The sequence below is a fragment of the Prunus mume genome, linkage group LG1 (genome assembly GCF_029339155.1).
Source record: "Prunus mume cultivar Tortuosa linkage group LG1, ASM2933915v1, whole genome shotgun sequence".
Lineage (NCBI taxonomy): Eukaryota > Viridiplantae > Streptophyta > Magnoliopsida > Rosales > Rosaceae > Prunus > Prunus mume.
In genome coordinates, this window is record NC_142698.1 from 17,906,384 (window position 1) to 17,921,868 (window position 15,485).

At 35.1% G+C, this 15,485-nt stretch overlaps 2 protein-coding genes across 2 annotated transcripts; one reads left to right on the forward strand and one right to left on the reverse strand.

Annotated features, from left to right (window-relative positions):
• Positions 1-1,533: 1,533 nt before the first annotated feature.
• On the reverse strand, positions 1,534-7,119 carry CYCH;1 (cyclin H;1). The gene is made up of 15 exons (XM_008248175.3): positions 6,826-7,119; positions 5,987-6,073; positions 5,539-5,589; positions 4,972-5,050; positions 4,673-4,791; positions 4,482-4,555; positions 4,132-4,252; positions 3,977-4,045; positions 3,730-3,771; positions 3,125-3,202; positions 2,673-2,731; positions 2,387-2,471; positions 2,107-2,195; positions 1,937-2,020; positions 1,534-1,762 (listed from the first exon to the last, which is right to left on the reverse strand). Exons 2-15 carry the CDS (start codon positions 6,044-6,046, stop codon positions 1,759-1,761), a joined length of 1,014 nt encoding a protein of 337 aa, XP_008246397.2. The 5' UTR covers positions 6,047-6,073; positions 6,826-7,119; the 3' UTR covers positions 1,534-1,758.
• Positions 7,120-9,933: 2,814 nt separating this feature from the next.
• On the forward strand, positions 9,934-15,324 carry SNF4 (sucrose nonfermenting-like protein). The gene is made up of 13 exons (XM_008248174.2): positions 9,934-10,901; positions 11,034-11,121; positions 11,909-12,091; positions 12,179-12,286; positions 12,379-12,438; positions 12,627-12,716; positions 13,326-13,460; positions 13,853-13,997; positions 14,066-14,239; positions 14,327-14,390; positions 14,495-14,564; positions 14,734-14,851; positions 14,983-15,324. Exons 1-13 carry the CDS (start codon positions 10,777-10,779, stop codon positions 15,072-15,074), a joined length of 1,452 nt encoding a protein of 483 aa, XP_008246396.1. The 5' UTR covers positions 9,934-10,776; the 3' UTR covers positions 15,075-15,324.
• The last annotated feature ends 161 nt before the right edge of the window (positions 15,325-15,485 follow it).

Sequence of the window (15,485 nt, forward strand, 5' to 3'; positions counted from 1 at the left end):
AAGTTTTTCATACTTTTTAAAATAAATAGTATGATCCAACGGCTATACTATGCTTTTTAATGTTCAATGGCGGCTATACTTATGTCGACACGTCACCTCATTGATAGAGGGCTTTTTTAAAAATATATAATAGGCCATGTTTTCACTATTTTTAGAAGACTTCTTGCAACAATCGAAGGCCTTTGATTATTTATAACGGCTATACTCAATATTTATTTATTTTTACGGCTATACAATTTTTGACCTTTAGTCAATAGTATAGAGTATAGCCGCGGCTATACTCGATTTTTGTAAATTTTAAAAAAATGGTATAGCTGGACCTTTTATTTTTATATAAATAGTATATACTTATGTCGACACGTCGCGCCTCATCGATAGAGGGCTTCTTTTTAAAAATAGTACCGCCGCACGGCTATATACGCCATGTTTTCAAATTTTTTTAAAAGAAGACTTGTGTTGACACGTGGCGCCTAATCGATGGGGTGCTCTGTTTTTATATTAAAAATCGTACAGCCGAACGGCTATACTCAATATTTATTTTTTAAACGTATATAGAACGGCTATACTATTTTAGTGGGTTTAGTCAATAGTATAGCCGTACGGCTATACTCGATTTTTTGTAAATTTTTAAAACAGTATAGCCGAACGGCTGGACCTTTTTTTTATTTTTATATTTGTTTTATATAAATAGTATAGACGAGCAGCTATAGTCTTTTACATATATATATGTGTGTGTGTGTTTGTGTACATACATATTTTTCGATAATACATTTGTGTTCTATACATGTCTCACGTTCTTTTAAAGGCAAACATACAATAGTCGTATTGTACATGTACATACGTATTTATAATGTTTTATACACGTAATTTTTACAAAATTTTCAGTTAGACACAGAAATTCACATATTATACGAATAATTCTCAAATATTATTGAATATGAATAACATATGTTATAAAAATTATATCAAAATATCATATAGTGGAAGATTAATATCTACTTTGAATATGTTGAAACTAGCAAATTAATATTTATAAAGTGCAAACTAATGGGGATTCTTTCACATGACCTTGAGTGCAGGGATGCCAATATATCACTTCGCATTCATCTTGTGTTCCAGTCAAGCTGCATCAAGCTGCATTTTTAATGCAGGCCACGGTGGAGGGAAGAATATAACATATGCAGACTCCACACTTTTCTCATGATTTATTTTCTCTATCCCTTCCATTTTTAACGGGGTAACTAACATAACAAGTATGGGAGTTGGAGTCTTGACAATGGGCTAGACTGAAGTTTTCTTTTTGTAAGCTTTTAGAACGCATTTTATTTCTTGATATTATTTTAAGTGTGTAAGGAATTGTTGGCTTATGGCTGGAATTGTTTTGGGGATTTTATTTTTATTCCATTGAACTAATTGATTTTCCATTTATTCTCTTGGGGGTTGATTGATTTTCTAAAATACAAGGTCAAACTAATCCCCACCTCCAAAGAAAATTTTAAAAGTAAAAAGGGATACTGCTAAATCACAAGATCATTGTCAAGGCTCAGAAAAAAATTTCATCCACTCAAACTCAGTGTCTTAAATCGACTGATTTGACAACATAACAATAAAAATAAAAATAGAAACGAGAGGAGAAAGAATATATTAGTTAAAGAACAGGTAAAATTCTCTTATTCTACAATAATCGTACAGGATGATCGTTTGGAGTATCTTTCCGAAGCAAAACAAAAAACTTCCAAGGGAAGCACCGAGATAAATTTACCTGAAACCAGATGAAGAGTGTCAGTACAACGACTAATTAAATTTGCCTCTCCAACTGTTTAGACACCAGTTGCATTTATAAAACTAAATGTCCCTCACAAACCCTATGGGGCAAGAACAAGAAATTGCCAAGAAACCCAAATATGACGGCGAATTTTATACATGAAGGACATACATTTCAGTATGAGAAGGTACAGGTTGCACTTCGTTTGAGCTCCTCTTCGACTTGTGCTTCGATTTCTTATCCCGCTTCTTACTTCTGAAAACCAGTCAAAGTTTGGCATTAATACAAAACAAAAGGGCACCAGATTAAATGTGACTATTTCTAGATAAGGAATAGCATACTCGTCATGTGAACTAAGACCCCAACAAGATTTCAGTTTTCGGTTGATGTGCTTGAGATCCTTGTCTGAAGGAAACTTGTATTTTCTTGCCTGCATATACATTAGCCAGGAAGAAAAGCAGATTGGAAAATGAAACCAAAAAGTTATCAGATAAATTTTTTCAAAATCCTGAACTTAATCATCTAGCTTTATGATAAATAATTTTCACAAATGTTTGTGCTGTATCACAGAGTCAATGGAGTTTGCATCACACTTGTATGTAGATTGCAACGAATTTATACCCAAGAATCTATTGCATTAAGGAATTCAATTAGCTCTGAAACGGTATGTTCAGAACTCTGACGAGAGAGAATGCTCCTCAGGTATCTGAAAATGAGCATACATGAAAGAAGGTTTATTAGTATTGTCCAACAACAAACACCCCCTCCCCATCCCAACAATTTAATGTCAATATGTAAACAATTCCACTTGAGCAGCCAATAGGGAAGTTGGGGGGAAGGCAGAAGTAGAACTATACAGGAAAAAGAAAAATTAAAACAATAGGAAACCTAAAGTTCGAATCAGAACCTCTCAAAGTCAACAACTTTGTGCACCTGATTTGCACCACGCAAAGCAGCCAATGCCAACTGCATCAAATTAAGATGGGCAAGTTAAAGATGAAGTATATATTATCCATGAGATATATATATAAAAGTTGGACCACGATCCAAAATCCAAACTCTACCCAGCATGGTGAACTTCAGTAAAGGCCACATTATTTTTCTTATCTTTCGGTTGGGCTCTATCTCACTATATACGAAATGACCAACTTCTCTTCCAACTCATAAAATTCATTAAATGCTGCTCCTAACACCCTAGTAACTCTCCAACCAAATCCTAATACTCAAACCTAAAATGGGAAAAGTATTTCGATTCTTTAGCGAAACTTTCCAATTAAGTTGCAAACTTATGTTTGATATTTAAAATTAATGACCAAATTCTGAGCTTGAACGGCTAGAAGCTTGAATGGCAAATCGTACCTGCCCAGGAGGGAATAGAAGTGGTGCATCCGTGAGCATGATTTTATCCACTTCCATCTTTGCAGCATGAAGCAAATTCTACAAAGCATTCCATCAAAAAAATATTTAGCTGGTTAAGCAAAAAGCCAGATTACCCTCATCAAAAGAACTAAATTTTCCACTAAATGGGAAAGTCTTAATTTGCAACCATTATATTGCACCCCAAGGAAAAACGTTACACACAAAGCAGATTAGTGATATTTGGCTCGTGTGCAGAGGAGTGGGACTTTCGGAGTTCTTCCTTTGACAGAAGTGAACTGACATAGTACTAACAATATCAATAAATTCCTTGGAAATTTTGTTTTTTTCTGTTATGTACATATTGACACAAGAACCAAATGAAACAGAATTATTCATTTAATCAAAAGACTTCCTCAGTGAATTACTTATAGTTTAAATTTATTAAATCATGCAGAAAGATACATTGCTTGTGACTGGCTATTGGTTATTTAAAATGATTGCAGCAACTCAACAAAGAAAGACTCTTAAAGATTCAGTTGAATAGATGCCATGTAACAGAACACACTATTCAGCCATATACAATTAAAACAATGCCAAACAATTACCTGCAGAATTTGGAGTCGATCATCGTTTATTCCACAGAATTCCTAGAAATGAACACTAGTCGTCACCAAGTACGTGCAAGGAACTTCTTAAAAAAATTGAAATGCATACAAAAATAAAATATTAAAGATGCGCTAGAGAAAACCAAAAGAAATTTTAAGAAGCATCCCAAAAGAGTAGGAAATAGTAAAGTCAAAGCATCCTCGTAGAGCATTTTGTTGGGGAGGGAAGATATGCAGAAAATTTTACCTCCATATCATCGATAAAACCTTCAATTGAGCGATATGGTGCATAAACAATAAGATCAAATTCCAAACTCTGCACAATAAAGGTATAGTGTTATATTAAACAAATAAAACAGAAACGAAGTAGAAACAACAAAGAAATGTGTGGCACATCCATGCCTGATAAACTATCATCTCATTATTGAGTATCATTTGATGATCCTGTGAGATCCCCTTACCAAGCTCCTCTGCTGATACGTGGTTTTCTTCTATTTTACAAGCCGCATATATACAGGTTAACCTGTGAACAAGTCAATTAATTCAATTTAAAACATCCACAAACAATTAGGTAGATGAAATGAATTGTTGAAATCATATAAGCTTAGGTATATAAATATGAGAATAATGACCCGATTTTCTGGTGTCTCAACATCTTAGTGAATTTCTACCTAGAAGAATCAAATTTCACAGAGAATCACATATGCATTGACAACTGACAGATATATTAAATAGATATAAGCCAACCTTACATTATATTTTTTGGATGATGTTGCATCACCGACCATTGTAGATAAAACCTTTTGAAATATATAAGAGCTGTTGCCTGCAAATGAAACCAATTAGACAACGATAGTGCTCAAACTGATCAAGTTTTTGTAGTTCTCATGCTTCCTAAACTATTACCACTCCTTTTCTTCTGTCAAAATGGGAAGCCACATACCTGAACTTTATGAGGAAAGTGAAAGTTTTTGCACACTTCTTGAAGTTTATTTTCATAAAATACTCGCATAAACTGCTCCTCTTCAATGCTAATGGGTTTTGGACGAGAATGCTTGTCAGCTGTATTTAAAGACCAAAAAGTAAAGCAATTGAAAACCAGTTAAATATTCTGAAGCAGAAAAAAAAAATAACTAACCAAGAACTTGTGTGACACATTTAAAAAAAAAAAAGCCTTTTACGTTTGTGCCTCACGTGTGTATGTGTGTGGTGATAGGGAGTGGGAGCTCAAAAGAGCATTACCATTATCTTTTGCAATAACTTGAGGTTCAGGGTATGATATTGTGCCATCAACATCTACTTCCATTAGTGTTGCTCCATACTTCACAAGAAATTATTTGTTAGAAGTAATTGAAAACAATCCAAGCCGAATTTCATAAAAGATAACTCATTTCCTATGGGACAAAACGCAAACATCTTCGACAACAAATACTTGAAAGAACATACAAAAACCTAAGAAGTAGAAGAAAAGGTATACTGTTAACCTTGAATAACCAATTAGAGACATTGCCTTAATTTCAACACATCCTCTGTTAGTCTGCATAGCTAGATAACATGTCCTTAAATTATCTATGAAGGTATACTCAATGCACTGGTATATATTTCCTCATTCCAACAAAAAAAGCTCAATACGCTGAAGAATAAATATGCCAGAAAAAACAAATAAATATAAACAAAGCATAGTGGGTGAGATGTTCACAAAGCGGACCAAACAACAATAAAACAAATTTGCATGAAGTTACTAATGACTAGTTTTAATTAAAGAACAACTAACTTGCATTGACTAATGAAGCAAGACTCTGTACATACCTTCTCCAATGTTTGTATTGCTCTTTGATTAGCAGCCTTGTATTTACCGACCTATATCAGAGAAAATGAAACTAATAAGCACATACGAAATTTCAATTCAACTTCAAAGTATTGCAAACATTAAAGTCCTAACTCAAATAAGCCTTAAACCAAAACAAAAAAAAACGGTTTTTCCTTTAATTTCATCTAAATTACTCCATTTTATAAGTTGGAAACCACATTCATTGTTTCCCCGAGCAATCAAATAGAGCATGAGGCAAGAACACCTAATAACGAAGATTACAAATGCAAATAATTTATAAAAAAACCTTTTTAGTTTAGTTAAACTAAAAACAACTATAACAATGATAAAAGAAACTCTATTTTCCTTCATTCCCTCAGCATCCAAACAGGCCCTAACTGAACATAAAAATCAGAAAAGCAAAGACAATAATGGAGGTGAAATTACCAGATCTTCAGGCGTAAAGATCCACTTGGCTCGGTGAGTCGAGGTCTGGAAATCGGCCATGTCGACTCGGAAACCCTAGCTCAGGTGCTTGCAGAAACAGTTACACACAAGAACTGAAATCAGTGTGAGCGTCTAAGGAAGAAGCTTTAGGTTTTGTTTTATCAAAAAAAAAAAAAGCTTTAGGTTTTGGACCTCTTCCTTATTTGCGTCATAGGTAAGGTTTATGGATGGATTTATATACCAACGACATGTCGTTTATGTTTGTTCTTCGTGGAGCACTTGTACAAAACGAGGCTCCACTTTTTTTCCCGCCTGTAAGCATTTTCTCGCCGATTTATTTTTGTTTTACAATGTGACGCGGAGACTTGTAAAATATAAAAGGGAGGACCACCATCTCTAGTGCAGCAAGGCAAAAGCCCAAAAGTGGCTCTAAATTTTTAGACGCTGAGCATATTGGACGGAAGCAGAGAAGGACTGCTGAGCCCAATTTTCGCAGCCTACTTGGCCATGTGTAGACCCAAACTTGTGTGGAGCCCAGCCCACTGGAGTCAGGCTGAGCTAACCACCAGTTACGCGCCCAGCTTTCTCAATATTAAGGGTCCGGATCATTTTGGCTGTGAGCTCAAACCAACAGATTTCAATTTCAATGTAAGCTAAGAAGGGGGTATTAGCATTTTTTTTTATTTTTACAGATAATCCATTGAAAAATATTGTCGGCAGCGAGATCGAACTTAGGCTTTGATAGCGAAGAGAATGATATTTGCCAACTCAACCAACACTCGTTGGCTGAACACTTCTTTAATTGATGGTAAAATAACTCTTTTAGAAAATATACTTACAAAAAAACCAACAACTTCTCGTGAGATTGGTACATTTTGCCAGAGATCCTATCAGAAGTTCGTCCTTCCAAAAGCTCCACCTTTTGCCAAAGACCTGCTTTTAGAAACCCATCTTTTCAAAAGATATATACTTGTAACAGATTTTGCACGAAACAGACTTTTGTACAATCCACCTCCTACTTCTCTTGAACTGGAAATTCAGAACAAATTCCCAAAAAATTTAACCTTTTCTTCCACTATTGCTTTGACAACCCTATGAATAGACCGCAATTGAGCTTGAGACCATGGCCATAATTAAATTCCATTTGGACGAGACATACTTTGGTAAAGTAAGGATCTTTGCTGAAAATCTCTTATAATCAGGGTCTCTTCTTGTCCTATACCAACATGATCAAATTACTTGAAGAAATTGACAAGTTGGTTGGTATGAAATTGAAATGTGACAATGATTTAAGAATCTGCCTACTCACTTTGATCTCATAGCTTTTGGCTTTAAAAACCAATTAGGTGCACTTCTTATGCACTACGCAATTCACATTTTTGTAAAAGGTTCTCAAAATTGGGACCTCACACTCACTGCATTGAGCAATTCACATGCCTTGTTGCAGTCGAGCTTTTCTCTTTTTCCTTCTTTCTTTCTGTGCACAAGGACCCAAGTGCCTCTGTGCCAATTTGATTCCATGGCTTTGTCTACCCAATTTAAGCTCGACTGAGACATTGGGAAGCACCAAGCTTTTCAAAATGCATCATGCATGCATCTGGCCCATTCCCTTTTTTTTTCAGTGAGTGAATAATTTTTTGGCATACTTGGGTGTAAAAATGGCTATATATTGTCTTTGTCTTTTGAGTAATCCATTTACATAAAGTTTGTGGCACTTTTTTTATGTTATTGTGTGTTGAGAGAATTAATCGTCCTTTTGCCTTAATTAACAATCTATTAATATAAATTAAAATTCTTCGCATTTAATGCAAATTTTCACACGAAAATATTCTCTTTGATTGCGTCAAGTTATAAATGAAATTGATCAATATCGTTTTAACGATCAAATTTTATTGTTTTTCATTATAATTGTCTTTCAAACTAACCAAAAATAATCTGAAAATAATAACAATGTTGAGAGATAAATAAGAACCCAATTCTCATCATAATTGTACAGATTAATAAAGCACATCATATTATGAATTGTAGCTTAGTGGAAAAAAAAAAAGGACTTTTGCTATATAAAGAAATATATTTGACATTCATAATGGATGAAAGCGTGAGTAAAAACCCAAGGATAAAAGCGCATGCGTTAATCAGATTACCCAGTGGTAAAACTTTCTCTCTCTTCCCATGGTGGCGGAGGCTGACTGGGCATCAGGGCCAGTTGTGGGCCAGCTTTGATGTGCTGCGATTCCATGGGGCCCACTTACGCATCACTTCATCGTCGTCAAATCCAATTAACCCCATACGGCAAAACCCAACGCAACCCATCACATCTTTTATATTTTTGGTCTGTCCTTTTTCCTTACTTTTGCTTTTTGATTTTCGGTCAGTCTCTTTACTCCTTAATTATTTTAAAAACCAAGGAAAATAAAAAGAATAATTAACAACCAGGTATGCTTTGCTTTGGTGCCAATGCCCACAATTCTCTCTCTCTCTCTCTCTCTCTCTCTCTCTCTCTCTCTCAGAAGTATTATATATATATATATAGTTTTATAAAAATAAAATTATAGAAAAAAATCCATTAAATTCAATTGAATTGAAGGAAAGAATCTACAATATAAAAAAAATAAAATGAAAGAAATGTTTCCATAGTGCCAATAAAAAATAGGGAGTTTTACTAAAACACCCAAAATGGGGGTTAAAATTATAAAAAAACTCAAGTACTATTTAAATATATAAACACACCCAAAATCCATCATTACACACACTCAAAACTCATTTATAAACACACCCAAAAAGTTGACTTTGGGGTTGATTTTGGGTGTGTTTCTATGTTTAAATAGTGTTTGAATTTTTTTATAAATATATGTCTAGAATTGGGTTTATTTATAAATTTGTATAAAAAATATAGCAGAAGTGTTTGTTTTGATGATAATCAATGGCCATGTTCGTTCATTTTTGTACTCTCAATTATCTTTGAGTAGGTAGTAAGAATCTTTTGCCCAAAAGTTTATGGCCGTAATAATGTAACTTTTCCCGCCTTCTCTGTCCTATGTAAGTAACTTGTTAGTTATTATTTTGTAAGCTTTTTACATTACTCCCACATATTATTATAAATGCAAATGTTACAAAATATATTAAAGAAAAGCAGATATTAGACAATGGCAACTTTATTTCTTATAGAAAAACACTTCAAATCTAATATTTTAGAAAAACAAAATATAAAGTTGGCTTTTTAAGGACCCAAATTTAATAAACGACATTTGAAATATGTCACAACTCATGTCACCGCTTTTTAGATAAAAATAAAAATAAAGATAAAACAAAAAGCACGCGTGTTGAACTTTAAATTTCCTAACCGATCAAGATATGATAAATTCAAGTAACGTCGAAACAAATGCCCAACTGATTTCTAAGAGCTCAACTCTACTTTTTCATTGTTTATCCATGTCATATAAGCCATGGAACATGAGGTTTGTGTGTTGGGTTCATTGAAAGGAGGAAAGGAACAAGTTGTTTTTTGAAAGTAGTGGTAAGAAGTGAAGAATGTGAATATGCGTGTAAAAATAAAGCAAATCCAATTGAGTTTTGTATGATGATAATGAGAAACCGGTGATAGTTCATTCTTATGTGTATGGTAAGTGAGAAGTTTGGGTTTATTTATGTATACAATTTAGTTATTCAAGTGTTACATATATGTGGTAGTTCTCATGTAATTTTTTTTATAGCATAGTGGTGTTAAATTTTAGTAAATTTGATAAAAGTATATTTCTTTTTAAATTTTATGTAAAAAGTCTTATTCTTTTGTCTTTTTTTTAATGAAAAGGTAAGTAGAAAATGTAACTACTACCCTTTTAATAATTATTTTAGTTTTGGAAATTAGCCATCACTATCATTAAAAAATAATTTACTGCCACTATAATAATTGCCCTCTCTATGTTTTCTTTTCTTTTCTTTTACACTTGATTTCAATTGGGGTGTGTTTGGATGCTTTCCCATCAGATTCTTCACTCAGGGGACACACACAGCTTTTGAAGATCCAAACCATCCATCAATGCCACATACCCCTGCTTAGTTCTCTCTCTCTTCAAAGCTAGGGTTTTTTCCCTATATATCTCTATTGTCACCCCCAAAATTTGCATTAAATTACATCACAACCACTTTGATAGTCGAATTCTCCCACCTAGTTTCTGAAACACAGAGCTTTGGGATTGGGTTTGGTGGGAAAGTCTCTGAATTGGGTTAGATCACAGATCATACTGTGGGAAATTCCCCTGTTTTTGCTGATTTTTCTGAAGGTTTTATGGGTTTTCTTCGTGCCCATTTGATTTGTTGACTTTTAGACTGAGAATTTAATCAGAAGGCGCTGAGATTGAAACATATCAAATTGTATGCATAGTGCATGGAGTGGATTGTGGAGGCAGTGCGTAATTTTCAGAGATTTTTGTGTTGAAGGGTTGTGATTTGGGATTGGTGGTTTGGTTCCATACAAATTTGAGGTTTTGGGGGAGTTTGGATTTGATTTGGTGGCCCTGCATGTGTAAGCTTTAAGGGTCCTCCGCTCAGTTGTGGAGGATCCTATTACTAAGCCACAAAAAAAAAAAAAAAGAAAAAAAAAGAAAAAACAGAGTAGGGGTTTTGAAGTGTGATTATAAAGTGTTCGTAATTTGTGTGATAAACAGTACCGAGTTTTTGCGGCAAATAATCAAGTGGGAAGGTGGTGTTGAATTTTGCAGCTTGTGGATTGGTTTTTGGCAAAAAATTTGCATTATTTATATATATAAATCTATCTAATTTGGTGGGAAATGTTTGGTTCTGGTCCGGGTACTGCACATGAAAGCAGAGGACTTTCTGGACCGGTTCTAATTCCAACGCGGTTTGTTTGGCCTTATGGCGGAAGGAGGGTGTTTCTCAGTGGTTCTTTCACAAGGTGTGGCATCGAAATGACCATTTTCACTTATAGTTCTTGTTATTTGAATGATAATCGTTTATCCTGTCAAAGGAGCTCAATGTATCATTGAATATGTGATATGGATTTATATTTGATTTTCTGTATTCGCAGGTGGTTAGAACATATACCTATGTCTCCAATGGAGGGCTGCCCAACTGTTTTTCAAGTTGTTTGGAACTTAACGCCAGGATATCACCAGGTTTATTTTGTACACTAATTATCAACGCTATTATACCCAGTTCAGCTTTCTGAAGTCTAAACTCTTACTTATTGTCCTCATCTCTTGCACTATAATGATTGGTAGGTATTGATATGGATAACTGTCATGTGCTCTGCCCTGCTCAGTTGAGTTTGGTTGCATAAGGGATAAGCAATGTACTATATGGAACAGGATTAGTGATTTATGCTGTATCATTGTCTGCTCCTTTGCTACATCATAAGTGAAGAAATATTTCTGTAGGAAACATTGTAAAACCGTTCAGCATGAGCAGCTATCAGGCTTCTCTTGTTCTGTAAATATCAAATTCCTAATTGTGGTAGAGCACTGGTTTAATAAGGATAAGCAACACTTTCCATTGTCTACTGAAGGACCGTTTGACAGTACTCATCAATAAGCTCTATCAGGCCCTCTACTACCAAATACATAAAAAATGTTGCTGGACGAGTTTGAATTGGCGGAACACAAAAGTGACTATTCCTCTCCTTTGGTTTGGAATGAGCCAACAAGGGTTAACTTTTCATCATCAAAATACATGAGCTCTGAACCCGTACAAATCATTGCATTGATATTGTGTTGTGAGATAATATTACCATTCACTATATGCTTGTTGTGCTCTATCTATAATGCTCCTAATATGCTGATATATCCTTGTTGCTATCTACCTGTGGTGGCCATACCAAGGGTTAGATATGCTTTCTCACTGGCACATTATACATTATGAATAAGTCTCATGCTGATATCAGATGTGTTGTTCCATTAATTGCAGTACAAATTTTACGTTGACGGTGAATGGCGATATAATGAGCAGCAGCCTTTTGTTACTGGGAATTGTGGAACTGTAAATACCATCTTTCTAGCTGGGGAACCAGATATGGTTCCTACTAGTTTCAGTCCTGAGACTTCTGGTAGATCCAACATGGATGTAGATAATGATGTATTTACACATGTGGTAAGTTTTTTGCTTGTATTTATTTTGAGGGCCTTCAAGTTGTCTTGCAATACAGAATGGGTCATGTTGTAAGGCGGTCTATTGCAGGAAGCAGTTCCTAGGTTCTCACAGGCTGATCTCGACATCTCTCGACATCGTATATCTATGTTCTTGTCCAGACATACTGCTTATGAGTTGCTTCCTGAGTCAGGCAAGGTTTGAATGCTTTACCCTTCTGCAGGTACTGTTTATAGTTAGTAGTTTATTTGGCTGACCGCTGTAATCTAGTAATTGTGTTAACATTGCAGGTCATTGCCTTGGATGTTAATTTACCTGTGAAGCAAGCATTCCATATCCTACATGAACAGGTAAATGTCTTTTCGACAAAAACATGTGCACACTTCCATTTAATTCCCCAGCTTTCCTAATTTGCTTGTCTTTGTTCAATATACATCAGTTTTTTGGACATCTATGCTGTTTAAACAATTCGTGCTTGGTAATAATTTGCATTTTGTGCTTATCTTTATCCTTGGTTGCTAATATAAGTTCTGTTCAGGGAGTACCTGTGGCGCCACTCTGGGATTTTGGCAAGGGCCAATTTGTTGGAGTTCTTAGTGCATTGGACTTCATCCTAATTTTGAAAGAGGTGTGTCATGTGTAAAATTTGTCATTCCTTATTGCTAGTGTATGGTTATGCTAGTTTTGGATGAAACACAGTAAGATACATATGCAAATACTTAGAAGCATCTGTGTGTTTGAAAGTTTAAATTTTTTGAGGTGCACGTGTAACTAAGATGCTTCTAAGCTTCAACTATGTTGCAAGGTACATAGTAAGCTTGTTCTTGTGAAGTTTCCCTTATTGAACGTTCATAATGTAGACATGTATCATCTTTCCTTCCTGGCACCACCAACCTAATGTTGCATGCCTCTTTTTCCTTTTCCAAACCTTGCTGGAGTTACATATTTCGTTTTCCAAATAACCTTTAAGTTCTTCATTCTCCTCACTGTGAAAACTGTTTTATGCGGCTCATGAGTTTTCATGGATGGCAATCTCAGATTGTGGTTCTTAATATCATTAGCCATTTTTCCTTTTTGGTGTGTGGACTGCATGCTTGATTCTTGAGATGTATCTTGCTTTATAGATGTTGGTGACCTTGGCATTTGTTTTGTTTTTTGAAATTCACTCTCACATAGACACAGACAAGCACTTCCTAGTTCATTTTCAGTTGATTAAAATGTATGGCTTTTATGAAAGCTTGGGAATCATGGGTCCAACTTAACTGAGGAAGAGCTTGAGACTCATACTATAGCAGCATGGAAAGAAGCAAAATTACGTCTAAACAGACAACTTAATGGCAATGGGAGATGCTATCCACGACGTTTGGTCTCTGTAAGTTTCTCCTGAGGTGCTAATTTATATTATCTCTTGAAATGAAATATTTCCCTTTGAAATTATATAATTAATAAATTTGTATACCTTTTTCGGCCTTTTGGTTAAGATCTAGTGTATTATAGTTCATAAATTTATGTAATGTTTTCTTTTAAACAACTTGGAAGTTGGTACTTCATTATGACTGCATTTATACGTGAAGCACATATATGCTCATGACAATTTTCAAATGTCGAAAAATGGGATTACATATGCACTAAGGGTAGCTAAAATCTGCATGTTCTTTCTTAAGGGTTCTGGTGCTGAATTATGGCAGAACATGGATTCACTGAAGCTTCTTGATTTCACATCATGATAATGCTTATTCGTATGTGTACTGTTTTGATATGCAGGCTGGGCCTTATGATTCTCTCAAAGAAGTTGCTTTGGGAATTTTGCAAAACAAGGTGGCTACGATTCCAATTGTCCATTCTTCTTCACAGGATGGTTCATTTCCACAGCTATTGCATCTTGCTTCTCTTTCTGGAATACTAAAATGTAAGTTTTTCTCCAGTATTTTGGTTAAGGTTAGGCATTTAGTTACTAATCTGTAACAAAACTTTCAGGCATATGCAGGCATTTTAGACATTCTTCTAGCTCCTTGCCCATTCTCCAACATCCTATATCTGAGTTCCCTATAGGTACATGGGTTCCAAATATTGGGGAGCCAAATGGACGGCCGTTGGCAATGTTGAGACCAAATTCTTCTCTTGCTGATGCTCTGTCTTTGTTGGTACAAGGTTATATATCTTTTTTTCTAGCTATTTGCTTCACTACCCATAGTGGGTGATAATTCATCTCTTGCTGATGCCCTGTCTCTTTTGCAGCTGAAGTTAGTTCAATACCCATTGTGGATGAGAATGATTCGTTGCTGGATATTTATTCACGAAGGTGATATTTAAATTTTTTAAATTTATATGTGCATCAAGTTTTATGTATAACTAATCCTTTGTTCGTTGACCAATTGTGGAATGTGTCTGTGATATCTTCCCCAGTGATATTACCGCTTTGGCAAGAGATAAAGCTTATACACAGATTCACCTAGATGAATTGAGCATCCATCAGGTAAAATTTCACATTTGAAATGTTTGGTAATAAAAAAGTCAGGCGCAACACTAAAAGTTCCTTGGACAATAACTGAAGTGCTTGTCTGACTATGATGTTGTAACTTGCAAACTTGTATTCCACCGCTTCGAGAACTGAATGTGCTTGTCTGCATTGTGTATTGTTGTAGACATTGCAACTGGGACAAGATGCAAATTCTCCTTATGGCTTCCTCAGTGGACAGAGATGTCAGATGTGTTTGCGATCGGATCCTTTGCATAAAGTAATCGAGCGCTTGGCTAATCCTGGTACGTTGCTTGCTCATCTGCATTGGTATTTTAGTATAATTAAAATAGCTTTCCTTTTATGTTATTTGCATTAGATAAATGTATATATATATATTTCCTTTAGAAGTTGCTTCCTTTGTTTATATTTTTAGGGGTTAGGAGGCTGGTGATTGTGGAGGCTGGCAGCAAACGTGTAGAAGGGATTATTTCATTGAGTGATGTATTCAGGTTCTTGCTAGGCTAGCTATCTTAAAGATGTTGGCTACGATATACCATGGCGTAGCTTGTGGCAGTGGCATTGGGGGCGATTTCCCTTTGGACACTTTTTTTATGTCTTACACATGCTGAATGGCTTCATTTAATCACTCAGATCTTTTACGGGCCTCGTGTTTCTGAGCCCCATCTTTTGCTAGAATAGAAATTTCAAAGAGAGAATCTGTAAATTGTGAGGATTCAAAATTTCCCTTTTTCATTGGTATAAACCTATTTATCAACCTCACCTTGTCCGCGGTCTTTTATGTTAAAGCTAATAGAATGATTGCAAAAAGAATTTGGTAGTGTACATGGCACCTCTTGCGGTACCTTGCATTGCAAGAAACTGGCAATTTAGATGTTGGGTTTTATTTCTCTTTGTTTTTTGGGGATGGCTTGTCAA

Coding starts and splice junctions, on each gene's coding strand:
- SNF4 (XM_008248174.2), top strand. CDS start 10,777: ATGTTTGGTTCTGGTCCGGGTACTGCACATGAAAGCAGAGGACTTTCT. Junction 12,092..12,178: donor ATGATGTATTTACACATGTG/GTAAGTTTTTTG, acceptor GGTCTATTGCAG/GAAGCAGTTCCTAGGTTCTC. Junction 12,717..13,325: donor TCATCCTAATTTTGAAAGAG/GTGTGTCATGTG, acceptor CTTTTATGAAAG/CTTGGGAATCATGGGTCCAA.